General features: G+C 42.5%; 1 protein-coding gene across 1 annotated transcript in view; it reads right to left on the bottom strand.

Annotated features, from left to right (window-relative positions):
- The window catches only part of Cep192 (centrosomal protein 192), a 94,545-nt gene that overhangs the window by 25,945 nt on the left and 50,824 nt on the right, over positions 1-17,776 (bottom strand). The window contains exons 20-33 of the mRNA XM_047526411.1: positions 16,850-17,732; positions 15,881-16,029; positions 13,386-13,616; positions 12,014-12,139; positions 11,713-11,856; positions 11,564-11,627; positions 11,037-11,176; positions 10,857-10,949; positions 10,247-10,365; positions 9,187-9,363; positions 6,167-6,257; positions 5,846-6,022; positions 1,620-1,880; positions 1,261-1,376 (exon numbers count right to left, since the gene is read on the bottom strand). Of these exons, the coding sequence (XP_047382367.1) occupies positions 1,261-1,376; positions 1,620-1,880; positions 5,846-6,022; positions 6,167-6,257; positions 9,187-9,363; positions 10,247-10,365; positions 10,857-10,949; positions 11,037-11,176; positions 11,564-11,627; positions 11,713-11,856; positions 12,014-12,139; positions 13,386-13,616; positions 15,881-16,029; positions 16,850-17,732 (2,771 nt within the window). The remainder of the gene's footprint in view (positions 1-1,260; positions 1,377-1,619; positions 1,881-5,845; positions 6,023-6,166; positions 6,258-9,186; positions 9,364-10,246; positions 10,366-10,856; positions 10,950-11,036; positions 11,177-11,563; positions 11,628-11,712; positions 11,857-12,013; positions 12,140-13,385; positions 13,617-15,880; positions 16,030-16,849; positions 17,733-17,776) is intronic.

Genomic DNA, 17,776 nt, shown 5'->3' with positions numbered 1-17,776 from the left:
ACAAGAACTCTCTAAGGTAAGAGTAAAAAGAACAGTAAAATTAGATTCTTTTCAGGTTTTACATTTTTCATTATTTGTGATAATGAAATCTGTCTCAAAAACAGAACATGGATGGGAAAAAGAACATGGTAAAAACCAATAAGACATTAGAGGAAAATACTTAAATTACCATATAACTATGTCTATCTGGGTTCTCCCAGAGAACCTTTGAAGTGAAAACTGAAATTAAATTAGTAAATTACTCTATAAGACTCTCAGATGTTCATAACTCAAGAAAATCTCACTGCTGTAAATTTTTGGCTGTCTGAAATAATACACTGATTTCTATATCCCACAGGACAGAAAGAAAAAAACGAGAAAACTTGGTAATCTGGCTTCTCTATAAGTCAGTTTCTATTTCTACAATAATTAATAAACAGAGCCAGGTTCAAAGGTGAGCTCTTCACACTGGCCTGTTCCAACACCTTATAGCTAGTAATCACTTAACTCCCTGTTTTTAAACATCCCAATAAGCCTGAACAAATTAAAAATGAAACCGCTTCCCAAATTCTGTTTTGAGAAGAAAACAAAGCAGAGTACAAGGGGTAGAAGGAAAGCCTGTGTATTCACCGCATGCCATGCTGGGTAAGAGATGGACATCATGAGTTCCACTATTCCAGAGTTAGGTCCTCCAGTCTAAGAAACTGGATTTTACAATAAGAGATTCCAGAATTTAACACACAAGGATGTAACTTACGTTTAAATCACACCTAGGACTAGATCAATATCCTAAACCCGTCAGTAGTTCAGCATTTTAAACCATGTTTAAATTAGATAAATGTTACAGAAATACATGCTTTAAGCAGCTTGAAGTTAAAACCTCTTACACACTTCTAAAACATGACAATTCTTTCAACTAATTCACAGCATTCCCAGACATATTCCAAATTAGTGTGTTCTGCAATATAATCTCAGTGGTTCTTAAAACCTCTCCTGACACTGATCTACTGTCCCTTGCCATACCCTCAAGGAGTGCTCGAGTTCTGTGGGATGAAGGACAGGAGGCAGGAGGCCCGCAAACAGAGGAAGTGTGTTTCCCACCAGTATTTCTAACTCTCAATATGGCAACTCCTCAGCCATAAATTTTACCCAAATTTTCCTTTACCTACCAGTTCACTAATGAACAGTGAAGTATGTTAAAAATTCCAAATCCCATATCATTTACACCCTTCATTATTTCCACTGACAAATTTCCAACATTGTCTAAAATAAGCAATCTACCTTCGATACTGCTGTCTGGAAATTTCATCTCCACCAAAGAAGTATACAGTTGATAGTTCTGTTGCAGTTTTACAATCGTTTTGTCTGTCTGATGGATTATATATTATAGTAACATCCTAAGGTCAAGAAAAAATCAGGGGTGAATATTAAATAGTATTTTTCTTCATTTCACTCTGATAAACAGTCTTAGAAGCTTAAATGCTCAACAGACACAAGTGCACATGTGTGGCACTTTTAAGAAGACTGGACAAGCACTCCTACATCACTTCCAAATACTGTTTTAGCTTTTGACCATAAAATACATCATTATTAATTTACAAATGAGTTGAATTTTTTAGGGCAGAGACTTTTGTACTTACTTCCTGTGTTCTTTCCTTGAGCACAAATTTATCTGGAAAAATCCTCAATACTTTAGGATCCAGCAAAATTTTTTTCTGAGAATCCTTAAAACCTATTGCTTTGACAAAAGCTGCTCGAGATCCGGTGTTGCGGACAGAAACCACCATTTTACTTTCTTTGCCAGGTATTAAGTCATTCACTGTTACCATGTAGCTATCAGATAATTTTTTAACACCCTCCAAAATAAGATTACTTGTTCCTCCATATCCAGACAAAGGTATCTAAAAGAATATACACATATAAAATTATTTTATGTAAGAAAGCAGATTTAATTAGAGGCAGAAGATGATACGGAATGATTTAACATCATTTAACTTTTTAGTATCTTGTATCCTTGGCTAGAAGTTATCCATTTCCAATCCAGCATTACATAAAGCCCTTATCTATCTTATATTTTGTACTATTTTTAAGTTGTATATGAACACAATACTTTTATTTTTTTTATGTGGCGCTGAGGATCAAACCCAGAGCCTCATACATGCCAGACAAGCACTCTACCACTGAGCCCAACCCCTGAAGACTTTATCTTAAAGGAAAAATAAATCAAAGAGCTGCAAAATTACACACCCTTTAGTATGCTAAAAATAATTATTTTGCTATTATAAAAGCCAAGCTTAGATGACAGAGGAATGATCAAAAGATTTGAGTAGACATGCTTGCTTACTAAGTTTTTAGGGTTAAACATACTGATATTTCTAATTTACTTTGAAATACATAATGATTAGACAAGGGGTAAGAGAATATAAGAAAATATAACTTTAGAATCTAAGTGGCAGGGTATGTGGGTATTAGTGCATAATTCTTTCAACTTCTCAGTAATTCTGCAAATTTTCATAATATAATGTTTTCTGGGAAAAAGTTATTATCACATAATCCTCTTATCATGTGCTCTAGCCAACGCTGAAGAGAAGCATGCAGAAGGGACTGGGGCAAGAACTCAAAAACTCTCAAAGAAAATATTTCCCCTGCTAGAAAAAACAAGCCTCACAAGCACACGTGAGAGAGTTATCGTTCATCCCTATTAAAATAGTTTCCAAAGAATCCTCTGTAAACACGAAACATCACTTATTTTCACTTGTGTTATGTACCTAATCAAAATAACATTATGAAAGTTAAATTTAAGCTCCTCATATTTGCTTGCCTTTTATTTCAAATTAATAGCATTTCAAGGGCTTCAGATCAGAAGCTCCTACAAACCCCAACTTATTCAAAACAACTTTTGGTAGTTTCAATAGTCGAAAATGTTTCTTTTTTTCCCACAAAATTTTATGAAGAAATATTCTGTATGGAACTGAACAGAAGATGAAAACAGGGGAAAAGCAGTTTTAGAAGAACTCAGTAGAAGTACTCTCCCTGTACAAGTGTCTCTCGGTGTACACGGGGGTGGTTCCAGGACAGCCCCTCTCTGGTATATACCAAAATCCACGGACACTCCAAGTCCCTTATGTAAAATGGTGAGCAGTCTGCACATAACCCTCCCGCCTCCTCCCACATACTTAAATCATCTCCAGATGCCGTATCTAACATGATGCAAATGCTAAGTAAGCAGCTGTCACACGGTATCTTTAGGGAAAGATGACAAGGAGAGGGTCTGTATGTTTTCACTACAGACAAGCCTTTTGTCCAAAGATTTTCAAGCGGTGGATGGGCAACTCTGGACACCAAACCTGTGGAAAGCAGGGCTCAATGGATTTTCAAAGCCTAACAAGTTAAAAATTACAACCGAGTAGAAAGGTCAAAGAAAACAACGAATAAACAAATCTGACTAATGGCAACAAATCCAGAGATTAACTGCTTTAGAGGTGGGCCTCTTAACCTCAGTACTACTGAAATTGTGGGCTGGATAATTCACTGGGGTGGGAATGCCCTGGGCATTAGAGGAGTTTGGCAGTATCCCTCGCCTCTACACAGCAGAGGCCGGGAACACCCTTGTCCCAACTTGGTTATTACAAACAAAACTGTATGCAGACATTACCGAAAGTCCCCACAGGTAACACAGCCTCTGGTTGAAAACCACTGATCTAGAGGACGACAAAACAGCTATTGTTAGCACCCTAGAGCCTGCACCAGAGGTCAGGACGGCCCCGTGGGCAGACGGCCTGAAGCAGCGGGCAGACGCAGAGCCGGACCGTGTTTCTCTAAGGGTGGGTTTCCTATGTGTGGGAGGGAAAGGGCACCATTATCTCAAAAGGCTGTTTTGAAAATAAAATGTAAGGATCTATGTAGTTATGAAGGGCAGGGCCTGACATACACTCAACGTGTAGTACATGATACATCTTTATTGTTTTGTTGTTTTCAAAACCTACATCAGGGGCTGGGGCTGAATGGTAGAGCGCTTGCCTATGCGTGAGGCCCTGGGTTTGATCCTCGGCACCACATGAAAATAAAATAAGGGTATCATGTTCACCTACAACTAAAACCTAAACCTAAGTATTTAAAAAAAAAAAAACACAGATCGCCTCATTCATTCCTCAGAACCAAGCTGGGAGATTGGGACAGAAGTGAGAAGTAGCAGCATGTCAGAGAGAGTGAAGGGAATGACCCACGGCGAGTCTAAGTGACAGACAGGGCTCCCTGGACTTCCTAGTCCCTGCATTGAAGTGCTCTCCCACCACTCGACCAGGGGTCAAGAAGAGTACACCCTGTTAATGGTCTCAGTGCTCTTGTCAAATAAAGCCCACAGGTGAGCCCCACTCAGCCCGCCTCTACAGAAAAGACGAGGTAGTCATCGACTTAGGTAGGAATCCCACTAGGATCCTGGTTTATTTTAAGAGTATGTCAAACCAAACATGGGCTCAGTGACTGTCAAATCAAATAGTTCTACCCTAAGTCACCAGTTATTAGTTCTCCAGAGAATCTCCCTCACTAATAACCTCAAATGTTGGCTAGTAAACCTGAAACTATTCAAAATATAATTAGGAGAGCCTCAAAACACAGCCCATTGGTCCTCTCCACAAACCAAATTTTATCTTTACAGGAAACGAGATTATTATAGAGCTATGCACCTGCGTACATAAGTGTTTTGTCACTATGTCCTGAGCTCACACTTAAGGACGCCAGTTTCTAAAATGACCTCTTACATCCTTAAATAATTCTGCCCACCATGGGGCCAATCAAATGGCTCCATAGAGAGGAGGTCAACTCCAATGTCAAAAAGAGCTGCCCTGGCCAATCCTCTCCTTCACCCCATTCCCTCTACGCTGAGCCCTGGCCGGCTCCAGGCACCGTGCAGGCGAAGGTGTGTGCTTTCACGCAGCTGACTATTCTGCTATTCAGTTCTTTCCTTAATGATTTACTCCTTTCATCTCTAGTTGTTCTGAATATATTTATGTAAATAGCCACAAATTCTTTTTAAAAATTATTTTGGGAATAAACGAAATACAAAAACTTGTCTTTGTATCTCTAGTGTTTACAAAAGAGTCTAGCAAATTCTATCAATAGATGTTTGCTATGGTCTGAAGGTCAGTGTCCCCCCAAATTTGGATGTTGAAACTTAATCTCCAAACGATCCTGCTAAGAGGTGGGGTCCTCTTAGAAGTGCCTGCATTAAGTCATGAGGCCGCTGTCCTTGTAAATAGGAACAGTACCCTTACAAAAGAGAATGAAGGAGGGCTGGAGACATAGCTCAGTGGTAGAGAACTTGCCTAGTATACACCAAGCCCTGGGTTCCACCCCTAGTACCTCAAGAAAAATAAAGAAATAAAACAAAAGGGGGTGAAAAGAGTGCCCTTGCCCCTTTTGCCATGTGAGGACAACAGCATGAAGGCCCCGTCTCTGAAGCAGAGAGCAACCCCTCTGCAGACAATCAATCTGCGGGCACCGAAATTTCTAATATTCATAAATTACCTGTTCTATAGCATTTGGTTATGCAGATCAAATAGACAAGCATTTTTGCCTAGTTGAAAAAATAAAATTTACTTGGAAAGTCAGTATCTTAAACAGCACTACCTGGATTTACCCAAAATTGTGTTCCTAAAAAGATAGACTCATTTCAAAATTCTCAAACTGAAATGATACATAAAAACATTAGAAAACAAAATACGAATACTGCATTGGTTGCTTTTGTAACTTGACAATTCTTCCTAATTTGCTTGTCAAAGGTAGATTATATAACTTGCCAACATTAAACCAATAGTTACACCTTGTGAAAAACTGCGTATGAGGAAAAAAGCAATGAAGTTCTTACCATGAACTTAATGCCTGGTTGTGATCGATTTCCAAGCTGTTTGATTTCCAGTTTAGCCAACATACAAGATAACCGAGTAGGTGCAAATAATACAGAGATTACAATGTCTTCTTTTGGTTGAATTCTGATCTCACAGTTACTGGTCAATCGCTCTTCTAAGCCAAAAGTGTTCTGAAGCTATGATTTAAAAATAATCACTACATAAAACACACAATTAACACAAATGTGTTTAAAAAAAAAAAAAAAACCCGCCTGCATATGTGAGTGTCCTGGATAGAGACAAAACATGGGGCAGAACAAGAGGCCATGCACTCTACACACCTGAAAACAGTCCTGGTCCTGTCCTTTGATAAGCAGCCGCAGGTGCTGGTCCGTAGATGTACAGTTACTTCTCAAAGCCAGCTTCTGAAGCCTGGAAACAATTATAAGTTTCAAATGCTCAAAAAACCAGAATGAATAAACACACCATGGAAAAATGCAGACTTGAAACAGGATTCTAAAAATTTGATATTAAATACTACCTTTGGATCATTTTATGCTTGGAAAATACAACTGTAATTTATTAAGTATCATTCCTCTCTGCAATGGAAGCAAAATCCATAATTTAATAACACTGTCCCAGCATTATCATTGATCAATCTGTGCTCCGCACTCTGCTGGTTCTGATCCTGCAGCTCTGCAACCTTTCTCCCAGCAGGGCAGGCGCAGGTGCCCAGCAGCCATGTGATCTGCCAGCCCACTAGCACCGCCTCAGCTGCCTCCTAGGACATTTCATGGTGGGGGAGAACAGGAAGTTTCCTTTCTAAGCAGACCATAGACCTCTTCATCCTGAACTCTGTCGTAAGTCCTCACAGAGGGTAGTGTGTACTGTTTGTGATGGGACCTATTTTTCCATGCGAGACACAAACATGAGGGTGAGGAGGATCACAGAACCCATTTTCCCTAGGTGCAGCACTAAAGGCTTTAGGCACATCAGCTCAATGTCACCTAATGCCCTGGGATGCTGCTTTCAGAAGCCCGACTTTCACCATCACTTTGAGGACCACCGAGTGACCACAGGCAGTGCAGTCTCACAGGACTGGCACACTCCTCCAGGCAGAGCAAAGTCATCTGACCAACTCTTGTGATTGAGGGACACTCCCTACATGCAGCTGCCTGCCCCTGTGGGAGACTTGCTCATGACCTGTCAGATGACAAGAACTCCAAGGACTCTCCACAGGAAGTGGAACCATGAAGTGAAAAGAGACTGAAGGACTTTCACTCAGAAGAAGCCGAGCAGAAAAGACAGCAGTGAGGACAAAAGCAGTGCCAGGTGCTGTCCTGTCTAACCCAAGTGTCTTTACTTAAATGACTCGGCACCACTGACCCTACTTTGGGCTAGCTGAACGCGAGACTTCAGGATGGCGCAGCCTCTGAGGAGTGGCCAGATTTGAAGACCAGTCATCCTTACCATAGTAATCCTCCACTACAACTTTTCTCACAGTGCAGAGACTCTTTCCAGGATCAGTGCAAGGAGGATTATGGCTCTATTCAACCTTCTTCTGCTTTTGACTTCACAGGCAAGATCAGCTATGAGAAAAGCTGTGTATCAAAATGGACACTAAATAAAGCTTTTTAGAGCCACACCTTAATTAGAAAGTACAGTTGTTAGGTAGCTTCCCTTGTCTTGACGTCTGTGCTGTACAGTTAAACCATTTAATTCTTTCCACATAAGCACAGAATTTACTTAAGGACCTCAAACAACTATGTGTACATGTAGTCAGCAGACCACAAATGAATGCTGGGGAAGCCAGGCAAAGTTTCGTCATACAGGCACTGTTCACGCTCAACTGCAGAGCTGGAGGAGCTTTCTAGACAGGCACATGGCCATGTTCAGCCTTACCCTCAATGTAAACTCCAATCCTGACCATCTTAACTGGCTGCAAAAGCCAGGACACACATGATCAACAGCAAAAGAACTGCTGGAGAGGGATCATTACCTCACACCAAATGCCACACAGTATTCTCCAAAAACCTGGCTGAGAGAAATGTTCACAGCAAGGTGCTTAAAAGAAAACAGGCTGCCCATTCTTGAAATGACCTGAATCATCTCAAGTTGCAATTACATGGATCTGGTAAGGCCCAGGTAAGTGCTTCGCTGTGCCATGCCTGGGCACCCCATTACCGGACCACAGAGAAGCAACTAAACAGGAGAGGGGTACCAGGAAATGGTACCTGAATCTGCTGCTTACCTTGGAGATTCACTGCACTGCACAGATCTGTCTTTTAGAGGACCCTGGGGAGATAGAGCTCGTGAACCTGGGGCAGGAAGGGCCATACTTCCCTGTGCTTCACTTGTGCACACTGTAACTGACGGTGCAGGGCAGGACTATCAGTGCAGGCCAGAGCCCACCCGGAGGGGGCACGCGGGGCCTAGGCAGGCCTTGGGCACTCCCTGCTGTGGGGCCACGCCTCTGACCTCCCATAGAAGTCACTCGCTGGTTATACCTCACTCTGTCTTTTTGGAAGCTGCTTTTGTAACATGACAGACTACTAAGCCATGGATGCACTCTGCAAGTGAAGAGGTTCAAATATACCCTTTTAGCACTCACAGAACAAGTTTTTAAAAAGTAATTTCTTTAAACCAGAGAAGAAGTTCAGTCAGGAGTTCCTTATCTCTCAGATACCATGGAAATGTATGTGTAAAATCTTTAAGGAAAAAACATGAAAGTACAAAATATGGAAGAGTAAACAGGTTAGTAATTACTAGGTTGTTAGGAGCATTTGTTTACTGATTTGAGGCTTATAAAAGAAGAGTTGATTAAATTATTAAGTTTATAAAGGGGAAACTATTAATATATTAAATATTACAAATTAATCTTAATTATTATATGCACCAATTCTAATTATATTAATTTATGTATTTCTGGTTATTAAAGAGAGATACCATTCATGTTAAACCATGACAGTATGCATCTGCTCCATTAGAAACCCCCTGCACTCTTTAACACTGTACCAAGTATTCAACACTGAGACTAACAAGTTGACAACATATCTCATTCCTTTTTCCTCCTTTATTTCCACAGAAGGAACCCAAAAGCTCTTAATTGCTTACATTTGGTAATCAGCAGAGAATTCGCTGAAGAGCCTAAGAAAACTCAAACCTACTTCTTTGAGATGCATTTTAAAAAGAGGGAAATTTTTCAATGCAAACATGAAAATGCAGGGTAGGAAGATTAACTGAATGTAAAATAGCGTTATCTCAACTCTAGAAACAATAACACAGTCATAATTACCCCAGGAGGGAAGGACATTAGGTAATCAGCAAACCTCAGCACCCGGGCGGCTATGGGCACACTTACTGTGTTCTGCCAAGAGGGACACCTCCCCAAGCCAGAAACTGCCTGTTGGACAAAATCAATGGAACGTCTGGGCTGCAAGGTCCTGGTGGCAGAGGTTTACTTCCTGAAGAAACAACCTCACCCTTTAACACAACTTCATACTGAGGTCCAAATGGCTGCACAAATATTTTCAAGATCCTAACAAAGAGAAAAATCTAAGTCAAATGTCCTGTATTCATTCTTTTTGGCAACTGTTTCCTAAGCATTTACTTTGTCCAAGAGACAGAGCTGGGTGCCAGGGATACAATGATATTCCTACCACTAGAGCTTACAGTCCAGGGAAGAATACAGACAAAGCAAGGGGACAATCAGGATAACCTCCACATGAGAAGTCAGTGTTAACAGGATACAACTTATGAGGAATTCGGGAGCCAGGGAAGTTTCCAGAAGGGGCTGGCCCAGGGGAGTTTAGGGCAAGTGTTCCTGCACAAGTATTCACACTGGTGCAGCCAGAGTCCTCTCTTTTTCTCCAGGGTCCCAATAGCAGACTGCAACCCAGCAGGGGATAAGCAATGAGTGTCTCAGAGGTGGTATGTGTCAAGCTAGGTTTACAGACTCAAGTTCAAATACAATCAACAATGGTATTCTGACTGTAAGTTGATATTTGCTTATGATTTGGGTCTCCAAAAGCTATAGACCTGGAAAAGGGATTGGAAATAGTACTAAGTAACAAGTGACAAGGTCAACTAAAGGTTTCCTAAGAGAAGGAGAAAAAAAAAAAAATCAATGAGAAACATCGAAATTAATAAACATAAAAATTGACGTTTTCTTATTTACTTTTCTCAGAATATACATGAAAATAGTAATTTCTTAATTTCTATTCAGTTGGCTTAAAACAAGATTTCTAGCAACAAAAAAGAAAACCTGAGGCTTAAAAAAAAGAGGTAAAGCAGAACTATATCATGTATCAGGAGAAGTAAATGAACACTTTTGCATCCAGGTTCCAGGTGGAGCACACCTCAGGGAGGGGCTGTTGTGGGAGATGAGTAAGGACTTAACACTGTCAATAGGTCCGCCTTACCTCTCCTCACAGACTGTGGGATCTTTTGGCATAAATGAAACTGTGACTTCATGTTCTTCTCCAGGCTTAAGGGATAAACTCTCTGGATCCACTGAAAAGTGGCCTCCTGGTCCTGGGACCTGAACAATCACAGCCACGGCTCAGTGCTGACCCACCACGTGCAGCCCGCCCCCAGTCCCACTCGTTCCATGCGCCTCCTCACTGCGACGGGTCACTCGTCCCTCCTCCTTTGTCCCTCACTGTCCCCACTTACTCCTCCTCCTGCAGAGCATGTTTTGTTCTCCTTCCATCCCCATAACAAGCCTGTCTTCCGGCTGCGCCAGCTCCCGGTCATGCTACCTCTCACTCACTCCCGGGTCTCAACCAACATCCACCCATGGGCTCTCTTCTCATTCTACTTGCCACAGGGCGACAGATTTCTTCAGGCGCTAGTCAGAACCCGGTTCTGAAGTTCAGAACGTCAGGCCTCAACACGAGCGCACCGTGGCACAACGCCAGCTCTCAGCACGCGCGGCCATTCTCTAGTTCACCCTCGCGTGCTCTGCCAGGTTAGGAAGCAGAAGTGAGATTCTCACGGTTGGAGGACAGACTGAATGAAAGAAACTCTTACCTTGATATTTAAGAAAACTTCAATATTGCCAGCATTTTTCAAAGGCAGGTACTGCTTCGTTGAGGAATTCACAGCAGCCAGCAAGTGCACAGTCTAAAGGATGGAACAAAACACGCTTACAACATGTTCCTGAGCAGTGAATCGGCCGCACACAGGACAGGACAGCAGGAGCTGAGGTACCTGCAGGTCCCGAGGAGCGTGGATCCGAGCCACTCCAGCTCTCGCCTGCAGACCCACACTGCTAAGAACCGGTGTAGGGTTTGGGCTGTCAAGCTCTATATCCACTCTGGCAGAGAACTCTTCTGCAGGGTCTAGGATTGCTACAAAGTTCATTCTTTTAGTTCAGGAACCAGAGTTATTTCATCCTAATGCCCTCAGTAGCCCAACATAATGCCCGTAGGGGACACAAGAAGATTTAGGCCAGGAGTTTTTTAAAGAATTAAAGGAGAAAGAGAGAGAGAGAGAGAGAGAGAGAGAGAGAGAGAGAGAGAGAGAGAGAGAGAAACCACCCCCACAGGTTTCTGTGGCACTTGGTTGGGTTACCCATACCTACACAGGTTTGACCTAAAATATCATGCCATCTGCCCATTTTCTAAATGTAAAATTCTTAAAAAGTCAATATATTCACATTTCATGAGAGAAAATAAGCTTGAAATTTACAGTCTATTTAGATGTAAAGTAACTCCAACAAAGTACAAATGTGATACCTGAAGAAGCAATTTCTTTCTTTGGACTATGAAAAAGAACCCAAATTATCAGAAATTCTGGATCCTACAAAATGAAAACAAAAAATTTTTTGTAATCAGAATAAAGTCTTAATGAGAGAAGAGCCAGTTCTTCAACCTGCCTAGCCTACCTGTCCCTCCAGACTGGCAGGCATCACGTGGCTGACCACAGAGGGGGCTGCCAGCTGAGCAATCACATCAGTATACAGAGCAGCTTTCAGAGAAGCGTGGGCAGGTTCCTTGGAAAAGGAGAAGCAGCGCCAGACTAAGGCGTTCTGTTCAGAAAAAGAAGAACCAAGTTCAGTAAAGCCACAGTGTTAACTTGGGCAACAGAATACTTGACTTTCACAAGAAAAATTAGTCAAGAATATTAGTAGTCTACAATTCCTAAACAATGTACACTGTAATGTTTCTTACTCTGCCGGTACTTACAGCATTGATAATCAGTCTGACGGGTACAATGGCATGTGTCCTGTTTATCAGTTTTAGTGGGAGGGACTTCCAGCCTCCATAAATCAAGTCACCAAAATCAAGAACACCTTTCTTTTCTGTTTCTACCTAAGTTTGAGAAAAAGGACTGATTTATAAAAAGCCCACATGAATAAATAGCATAGCTTATGTACATATCGCTGTTTCTTCTGCCCACAGTTAAGAGTCAACATTAAAAGTAAATTTAGACAAGGTTATCCTAAGTTATTGTATAATTGTTTATTTTCAACAAAACTAAATGTTATATTCTTTTTAGGTCCCCGTGTTCATGAGATAGTTAACACACTTTCTGTAAAAGTCTTGAACTATGCCTTAGGTTCCCTGCTCAAATCCTGCTGGTTCCTCAGGGCCCACTGCCATCCTCTAAAAAAGGTCTGGTTGACGCCAGATGATCTGTACTCCAATGGTTCCCAAATCTGTTTGTCTACTAGACTCAAAGTTCAGACACAGACATCAGTATTTTTGAAGTTCATCGGGTGATCCCAATGCGCAGCCCAGTTTAGGAGCAACGCCTAATGCTACCTAATATAACTGCTTTTAGCCAGGTCGTGGGTATGGTTTTGCTGAACAAAACGATAAATCACCTTTAGTGGGAGCTCAGTAACACCTGTGGGTTAAGTAAACATGTTAGGTTCTATTAAACTTTTAGGAATCAGCTCACTTTTAATGAGCATGAAGCTCTGCTTTCCTGTTCCGTGCCCTCCCCCATTCCTTCATCTGGTGCCGTTAGTTCTAATCTCACTAGCACTTAAGAGGAGGTACTTCTCGTAAAGTACCTCCACTGTAGCTCAGGCTGTGCTGCGTAATCACCCTGACTTGGCAGGTCTCAGGGAGACTCGGGGATTGGAGTGCACCTGAAAGCCCCTAGTGTCTCCAACACGCAGCTAGGGCAGGGAGCCACTGTCTTCAACAGGCATGTAATCCAGTGAGCACTGCGCATCCAACTTGGCTAGACTGATTTGCTTTCACTTTCAGAAAAATGGATGACTGTAGAAGAGAAAGGCTTGCAACTAGCAAGGAATCTTCAGGCACAGAGAAAGGAGAACCTGGTGCTCTCCCAAGTATATGTCTAATAGACAATGGAATCAGAGGGAACAATGGGTTTAAAACTCTGCTTTACAAAATCTTAGTAAATGCATTTATGTTTCTGTAATAAACAAAAATAATTTCAAATTCTGAAATACAAGATAATAAGAACTAAGGTTTAACTTTAAATTCACCTGTGGCACACTGGCCCATGTTCATTTTTCCCAAATGTGCTATCTAGGGTTAAACAGCCTTTATTAGAACACCAGGAATGACAAGACTCGTTTACCTCAATGACAGGGCTCTCAGCAATGGCAGTGAGAATAACTCTGCTTGCCAAAGCTTCTGCTTGCACTATCGTCTCAGAATCTGCCGAAAATGGCCAAGAAGCAACACTAAATATGCATCGGAAAATTCCAGGATTGGATGGTATGAAAAGTACTTTTATCTCTTCTGTGGCATGAGGTCTTATGATGACTTTATTCTTGAAAACTAAACAAGGATATGTTGAAAGATCCACCTTTAAAAAAGAGTCACATGATTTGTTAAGAAATGATTTGGGTGTTGAAAACCAAGGAGAATATCCAAGTTTAAGATTCCTTTTTACAGTTACTTGAGCTACCAAATCTAGACACTTATTACCTCTTCAAAAATATCCACATCTAACAACTTATTATCTGTCAAGTGTAATCAGTCAACATGCTCCCCGCTCGCCAGTTGGAACTGCCGTTGCTGAAAGAAACAATCAATAATTTGAAGAGAGCCTACAGAATGGGAAAAAATCTTTACCACATGCACCTCAGCACTGATTTCCAGGATATATAAAGAACTAAAAAAAAAAACCAAAAAAACCCACAAATAACCCAATCAATAAATGGGCTAAGGAACTGAAGAGGCATGTGGCAATCAACCAATACATGAAAAAATGTCCAAAATCTCTAGCAATTAGAGAAATGCAAATCAAAACAGCTCTAAGATTTTATCTCATTCCAGTCAGAATGGCAATTATCAAAAATACAAGCAATAATAAGTATTCATGAGGATGTGGGGGAAAAGGTACACTCATACATTGTTGGTGGGACTGCAGATTGATGCAACCACTTTGGAAAGCAGTATGGAGATTCCTAAGAAAACTTGGAATGGAACCACCATTTGACCCAGCTATCCGTCTCCTTGGCATATATCCAAAGAACTTAAACTCAGCATACTACAGTGACACAGCCACATCAATATTTACAGCAGCTCAATTCACAATAGCAAAACTATGGAACCAACCTAGATGCCCTTCAACAGATGAATGGATAAACTGTGAAATACACAATGAAATACACAAAGTATGATACACAAAATGAAATATTACTCAGCCTTAAAGAAGAATGAAATTATGGCATTTGCAGATAAATGGATGGAACTGGAGATTATCATGCTAAGTGAAATAAGCCAGTCCCAAAGAACCAAAGGTAAAATGTTTTCTCTGATAAGCAGATACTGATCCATAGTGGGAGGTAGGTAGAGAAGAATGAAGGAACTTTGGATTGTACAGGAAGGGAGTGAGGGGAGGGGTGGGGTGGAGTGGGGAAGGGTGGGGTGGGTGGGGATGGGAAGGATGGTAGATTGAGACAGACATTATTACCCTATATACATGTATGAAAAATTTTTTTTAAAAATATCACTATCAAAAAAAGATGAGAAAATAAATAAAAGTAAAAAGAAAAAAAAAAAGAGGAAAAAAATGAATTGCCCTTGCTGCATCAAGAATGGGTCCCCCTAGTCTATTTTAAAGCAAATGCATTCACCTATACTCTCATTCTTCTTAAGAAGGGCACTACGAGTGGAAGCACTCAGCCCTGTTAAGCTCTCTTGGATGTGACTTCTGCATCTGCATGATGTGGTGGGCAGGGAGTGAGGCTCATCTCTCAGGACCTCAACAAGACACCAGTCACCAATTCCTCCGCACTGCAAATGGGGATCTTCCTCCCACTCCCACATCCACTGACAAGACTATGCAGACTCCAGGTGTCCCTAATCCAAGCTCACCTTCCACCCTCAGTCCTTTCCTCTAAGCACCTGCTTTTCATGACCCAAGGATCTGAAAGCAGGAGGAAAGGAAGTGGCAGGGTAGAGACAGTCTCACTTTAGCAGGAGGAAAAAGGGAGAAGCAAGCTCATCTCTGCCAACAATGGCTTGCAAGGAGCACGGCAGCCAGGACATATCAGAAGGCAGCTGTGGACACTATTCTCCCTTCCTGTCACTCTGCTCAAAGGAGTCTACACCTGGAATTAAAGCAGCTACAACTGACATGTGGGAGACCCGGGTCACACAAGTTAATGTTAACTTGTCAAAACTATTTCCAGGTATTTCAAAAAATCAGGTAAGAAAATGATCAGATCAACTAGTCAAAAAGACTACTCTTACTCAACGAAGACATAACCCCAAGAGTGACTTCTTTCTTTCTTTCCTTTTTTTTGGATATATAATAGTAACTTATGTCCAATCCCATTTCACAAAACCAACAAGACCAGAAACTCAAAGCATTCAGTGATTTAACAGCACTAAAAGCAGACTGACATACTTTTACAAAATAATGGTGAAACATAACGATTAATAATAGCCAGTGGAAATACAAAACACATCTGTCACTTCTTCCACCTGCAAGTAGTACAACAAAAGGGCACAGGAGGAGGAGCCCATCCCAGTGCCTGTGTGCGCGGCCAGCAGATCCAGAGGGCGCCAGGGGCTTCCCCACATGCAGCTGCGAAGCCATATCTGATGCAGAAAGCTCACCTTCTCACCATTAAGGCTGATGCTGAGAACCCCGACGCTGACTTGGAGCCAGCGGCCAGTTGGATTGAGCACGCTGAGGTGGGTCTGCGAGGCGAGGCCGACACAGCAAGCATGGGGGAACTTCAATTCCTCAGGCACTCTGACAGTCTCTGCGTGAGAACACATCAACACCAGCCTCAGATCTAGCACCTGACTAAAAGCACTACAGGTCAAATGGAACTTATGATGTAAGACTCTGCTTTATCCAAGAGTCACAGCATAATGTCCCGGATGTGCAGGAGTCCTGGACAGTGCACAAGCCTCAGTGGAGGCCTGCTCACAAATTTCATTCCTCTTCCAGCCCAGGCGGAGAAAAAGATATATATAGTTTATCAGACTCACAATGTATAGCCAATTAACTATCTCATGTCATTATCAGTTGGTGATCTGTCCTTTTTCTCTCCCAAATTATAAGCCACTGCCTGAACTAGAAAGAAACCACGGAGGCTCTGATCTTCAGAGGTGCCATCCTTCCCCCATCTTTTCCATCCTCATGCAAATAGCCCGGAGGGCAGGGAAGACAGCACTGCAGTGGATGTGTACAGTGACCACTCCTGCTGAGCAGACCCCCATCGGGGAGAGACAGATCCTCATGGCTGAGAGCAGGAGTGCTGCCCACCACCACATCACCCCTCTGAACTCCTAAGGCATGTCAAGGACTCCTGGAGTGGTCACTTCCTGGTTGAAAGAACAAAAATCCACGCACAGAGCAGAATGATGAGGAAGTCAGGACTTCCCACCTGCTAAGTTTAGTGTCCTCAGCCAACTTCAGGGACCCTGCACAGAAACGGTGTCTCCAAACAGAAACCTCGCAAGAAAGTAAGGTCAACCAGATCTCCCTGAAACCTGGTTTGACAATCCCATTTGAAAAAATTCAGCCTTTAAATAGTAAAAGCAAGAGTAGAGAAAGAGAGACAAGAAGCAGCTTACCAAACCCTGACATGGTTCCTGAGTCCCAGGACTGCACAGTACAAGATGGCACTGAGCTGGGCAAGTTCTGGTGGAAGGCATTAGAGCACGGGTGAAAGAGCGAAGTGGGGCCCATCAGGCCAGGGGTGAGATCAGGCCCCAGATAGATCCCCATGGCCATGGAGCTCTGAACACGCTCTCCTGCGTCAGCAGGGTAAGGACAGCATCCCGAGAACCTGCAGGCGGAGGTGCTGCCGGCGTGGCACTGAGGCAAGGTGACATTTCCTGTTGAAGAGAGGGCACCCACATACTGCTGGGTCAAGGGAGCTGTGCTGAGAGAGTGTGCCGTCCAGAGTGTGGGGTGCACAGCAGGCACATTCTGCCCCTCAGCACCAGAGCTGTGAGCCGTGACTCGGCAGACAGGGCCACGCAGGCTTCCAGAGGTGATCCCATTAGGAATCTGGCCACCGAACTCACTGCTGGTGCTTGATGTGTCTTTAGAAATTACTCTCTGACCTCCTTCCATGGGCTTCGGGCACAGCACAGTGGGCTGTGGTGAGGCCGACCGAGCCTGACGGCTCAGACCTGGCTTGCTCAGGAGAGCCAGACTGACTGCATCCAGCTCACTGGGGTTTGATGTCAAATGCACCTCCTTGGTTTCTGATGGCTCTCCAGTTTTGAAGGAAGGATCTTGACTTGATTCTCCATCCTCAAGTCTGCTACTCAGAGAAGAACTTTCAGTCACACTTTTCAAATCAGCCTTGTTCTGAGTAAGAGATGATAAAGCTCCTTTTCCTCTATTCTGAAATGGAACCTTTTCTTGCAGATTTTCCATAGCACGTTCCTCTGATGAAGCTGGGCTTGCCTGAATAATCGTGGCGCTCAACTCACTGGTGATATCACTCTTGAGTGTGACAAAAAAAAGTTTTGAAATTACCCACAGATAAA

Source organism: Sciurus carolinensis, chromosome 15 (genome assembly GCF_902686445.1).
Source record: "Sciurus carolinensis chromosome 15, mSciCar1.2, whole genome shotgun sequence".
Classification (NCBI taxonomy): Eukaryota; Metazoa; Chordata; class Mammalia; order Rodentia; family Sciuridae; genus Sciurus; species Sciurus carolinensis.
The sequence above is the reverse complement of the archived record's forward strand: the minus strand, read 5'-3'. Positions and strand labels throughout refer to the sequence as shown.